The sequence below is a fragment of the Elephantulus edwardii genome, unplaced genomic scaffold (assembly GCF_000299155.1).
Source record: "Elephantulus edwardii isolate Elephantulus edwardi_28Jun2011 unplaced genomic scaffold, EleEdw1.0 scaffold00045, whole genome shotgun sequence".
Taxonomy (NCBI): Eukaryota; Metazoa; Chordata; class Mammalia; order Macroscelidea; family Macroscelididae; genus Elephantulus; species Elephantulus edwardii.
In genome coordinates, this window is record NW_006399795.1 from 8,609,647 (window position 1) to 8,614,071 (window position 4,425).

The following is a 4,425-nucleotide window of genomic DNA, read 5'->3' on the forward strand; positions in this document are numbered from 1 at the left end:
GAATCCACCAGATGCTCTGCTGGAGAAGGAGGGACAATCTCCTCCTGTACCAGTCAGATCCGATTTGACGGTACACACACAAAAAAATAATTAAAAAAAAAAAATTCTTCCATAATTTTGCAGAATTAAACTGTGAACAATAGCTACTTCTAGACATAATAAGGATACGGAATCAAGTCTTCTTTCTTGAACTGCTGTCTGCTGAGGGTTTCCATACACGCTTACATGAGTTAAATGTGTCTTCTGTGAGTCTGTAGACTTGGCTCTATGATAAGAATCAATGGGCACACTTCTCCATAAAAGTTTGTGTTTAAGTCCTTAGGAAAAGCCTGCACTATTTTCACAGATGCCTTCATTCATTCTTCATCAGGGAAGAACACATTGTTTAAGAAGGAAATTCTAGTTAAAGTACTCCACAGAATTTTGCTCTTTTTCATGCAAGATTCAAGTATGTCGATAATGGAGTATTATGTGGTTCCTCAAAATTGATCTCAGATCTTCAGTATTTCGGGCACACTTCTGTCATGTCATTCCCTTTCCCGATGCTTCTGCAGTGGTGAAGTGCCTGATTATCAGCACTGGGCGGGATCTTACTACGTTTTCAAAATTTACTCTTAAATGATAAATGTCCTACTAAGGATTGGCCACGGTGTGTGCAAGTCTTTACATTTCCCTCCTGAATCTTGGACAGTATGAGTCCTTTGATAAAAATCCGGCAATATTTCATTCCATATAACCAACACACATATTCTGCATTCTACACTGTGTTGGCAATGTTTTCGGCTTCTCTTTCAAGATCTTTGTGTCTGGTCTTCAGCAATATTTTCTAAGGCATCTGGAATCTAGGTGAATGATTCCAGGACTGCACTCGTTTCCACCGCCTATGTGTTCCCACACGCACTGGAAAGTACTCAGCCCTGGCCTGCATGTTTTAGGAACTTCCCAGCGGGAAGTGGTGTTGCTGCTGGCGTCAGTGAGTGCATTTCGACTCATGGCTCGCTACCCAGCGTACAACACAGAACAATGACCACTGTGTTTTAACCTCCCGCTGCATTCATTTCATCTTTCTCAACTCCTTTTCTCCCAAGCATGATGTCCTTCTCTAATGACTGGTCTCTCCTGGTAACACGTGCAAAGGACATGAAATGTCTCACCATCCTCCCTTCTAAGATCCAACATTCTCCATCCAACAGCTCCCTTTAAACCCTACAAAGGGGCCCCCTCCACTGCACATGTTCTGTCATTCCCCAACCTCTCCACACCTTCTCATCTATACATGGATGACCAACAGCACCTAACTGCTGGAGTTTTAACCCAAACATCAAGTCATTGCCTACCTGTCCAAACAACACCATCCCACAGTTAAAGGCTGGACACTTTGCTTAAGGGCACTAGCTGTGTCTACCATTTTAGCACCAGTTATCAGCGTGTGGCCTCGCGCCCCTGGGAGACCCAGAAAAAGTAAATGGATCAAGGGATAAGTACTTGGAGCATCTGTCAGCCAGCTTCTTCAGCAGTAACTGTTATGAAGCAAGTGGCTTTATGACAATTTACTTCACAGCCAAAGTCATAGTCAGTGGGTCTTGGGTCCCAGAGGCTAATGCTGCTCTCACTGCAGTTCTTGGCCTTCACTGACCTGAAAATGCCTTCCCTTCCGCCTCACCCCCTATTTCAAGGCTGGGGAAATCCGTACACACTGGCTCCAAGGGGGTGACCAGCAATGGGAGGTCCTACCTGCATGGGGTCCTGAAAGGCAAATACCGTGGGCACAGCATTGTGCTTCAGGTTTTTGCGGTTCCCAAAGGTGCTGAAGCACTCGGGTCGGAAGTGCTCGGAGCAGATGACCGTGTGCTGCTTGGGCTGGAAGTTGCCCCGGCCGATGTTCAGCACCCATTCCTTCAGCAGTTCCGGGCGGCTGAACGGGAACCTGCGAGGCAGAGAAAGGAGACAGTGGAGGGCTGACGAGGCTGAATCTCCACATTATCCCAGAGGACTTTACCGGACAACTTGAAAAGTTCCGTGACCTTTGTTCAGCGCAACCTGATTCCTGGAAGCTTCTGCTGTGGCCTCAAGGGCATCCCTGAAAGAAAACCTGTGACCAGAAGACTCCAGCCAAGGGCTGCCCGAGGCGATGATGTTTCTGAAGTGTCGTCTGCAGCTGGGCCGCCACCTGTCACTCAAGAGCCTGCTGTGTCCGCCCTGAGTGTGTGGTGCTGGGAAGTACAAGTGAGGAGGACCAACCCCTGCCCTGGTGCAGCCTCCTCTCCAGGAAGGCAGACACTACACCACACAATTGTCGACGGAACCAAATGGTGGGAGCTACCAGGAAGCACTGGGTTGTCAGGGAAGGCCACTGTGAAGAGGATATTTGAGCAGAGGCTGAGGGCAGTGGGCAGGGAACCAGCAGAGCAAAAGCAAGGCGCCATGACCGGGAGGAGCCTGGGACAGAGTGAGCACAGGAACGGAGCTAGAGACAGGTAAGGAAGGCACAGGGGCAGATGGCATGGGGTCCCATGGACCTGAGGCCACACTGGCAGCCAGAGGGCACCTAGGGTCAAGGGGTCAGCAATGGAGATGGGAATCAGGGGGCATGTCTATGGGGGATTTTGACAGGAAGACAGTAAAGTTTGCTGATAGTCACCAAGGAGGAACTGCTGCTGTTGTTAGGTGTAGTCAAGTATGACTCACAGCGACCCTGTGAACAAAAGATCTGAACCCTGTTCTAGCCTGTGCCATCCTCACACTTCGACACTCAAGAGTCCACTGCAGCAATCACCATATCAATCCACCTGGTCAAGGATCTTCCTTTCTTTTGCCAACCCTCCACCCTTCCCAGCATTATGTCCTTCCCAAGGAATAGTCCCTCCTAGCAACATGCCTAAAATATGTGAGGCAAAGCTTCATTCTCGCCTCCAAACAGCACTCTGGCTGCACCCTCTCCAAGACATCTATTTGTTCTCTTGGCCGTACACAGAATGTTCAGTGCTCTTCTCCAACACCATAGCTCAAAGGTTTCAATTCTTTTTCTCTTATTCTTGTCCAGGTCTCTGATACATAGCAAGTGATCAGAAAGAGTATGGCCTGAATCAGATGCACCTTTAGTTAAGGAGGAACTTCTTCTTGTTATGTGCCGTCAAGTTGCTTACCTCTCATAGCAAGCCCATGTAGAACAGCTCTGAATTCTACTCTATCCTGTGCCAACCTTATTGTCTCTGCCACACCTACCCCCGTTACACCAGTCACTGAATCCATCCATCTCATCCAGGGTCTTCCTCTCTTGCACTGTCACTCCACCCTCCCGAGCATGATGTCCTTTCTAAGGACAGGTTCGTACTTGCAACATGCCCAAAGTATGTCAGATGAAGCTTCAAAATCCTTTATTTATCTCCAAGAAGCAGCCTGGTCTCACCCTCTCTACGACAAACTTGTTTGTTCTCCTAGCAGTCCATTATATATTCAATACTCTTCTCCAGCACCACAGTTCAAAGGCATCAATTCTCCTTCTTTTTTTTAAATTTTTTTTTTATTTTATGTGTGTGTGTGTGTACCGTCAAATCAGATCTGACTGGTACAGGAGGAGATTGTCCCTCCTTCTCCAGCACAGCATCTGGTGGATTCGAACCACGCACCTCTGGGATTGCAGTGCAATCAATTCTCCTTCTATCATCCCTAGTCACTGTCTAGCTTTCTGATACATAGCAAGTAATTGTGAAGCTCATGGCCTGGATCAGGTGCACCTGCAAAAATCTCATGTGCTGAAATGGGCTGTAGAAGGGAAATAGTTGGGGGATGGAAAGTTTGTCCTTAGGTATTAGATGTTAAATTTGAGGTGCTTTTTAGATGCGTAAGTGCTGAAGTTGAGTGGGCAGAGGGACCTGCATGTCTGGAGATGCCAACAAGGCATCCCTTCAGCAGCAGCAGTAAGACTATGGCTGGAGTGGTACCACTGTGCTGGGGAACAAGTGTGACAAAGATCGAAGGGCCAGGTCCCAAACCGGAGATGCTCCGAAGTGCCACATTAGAAATGAAGAGGCCTCGGCAAAGCGAACAGCAGGCGTGTGGCAGAGGAAGAGCCATGGTGTCTGCGAGGCCAAGCAGAATGTTTTCAGAGGGTCAGGGATCAGCTGTGGCAAATGCTGCAGAAGTCAGTGAAGGTAAAGACAGAGAAACGACCCCTGGATTTGATAACAGGAGGGTCACCAATGACCCTGACAGAGCCAGTCTATGAGTGTAGTGTGGACAAGGGTTTGAGTAAAATAGGCTTAAGAACACAGGCTATGGTGAGCTCTGGGGTCTAGTGGCAAGAAGGTGCACTGCAATCCCAGAGGTGCACGGTTCAAATCCACCAGATGCTCTGCTGGAGAAGGAGGAACATAAACACACACAAAAAAAATTTTAAAAAATAAATTTTTTTTTAAAAAAAAA

The 4,425-nt window shown here is 47.7% G+C and overlaps 1 protein-coding gene across 1 annotated transcript in view; it reads right to left on the reverse strand.

The window, feature by feature from the left end:
• The window catches only part of THAP3 (THAP domain containing, apoptosis associated protein 3), a 15,259-nt gene that overhangs the window by 6,761 nt on the left and 4,073 nt on the right, over positions 1-4,425 (reverse strand). The window contains exon 2 of the mRNA XM_006885915.1: positions 1,735-1,927. Within this exon, the coding sequence (XP_006885977.1) occupies positions 1,735-1,927 (193 nt within the window). The remainder of the gene's footprint in view (positions 1-1,734; positions 1,928-4,425) is intronic.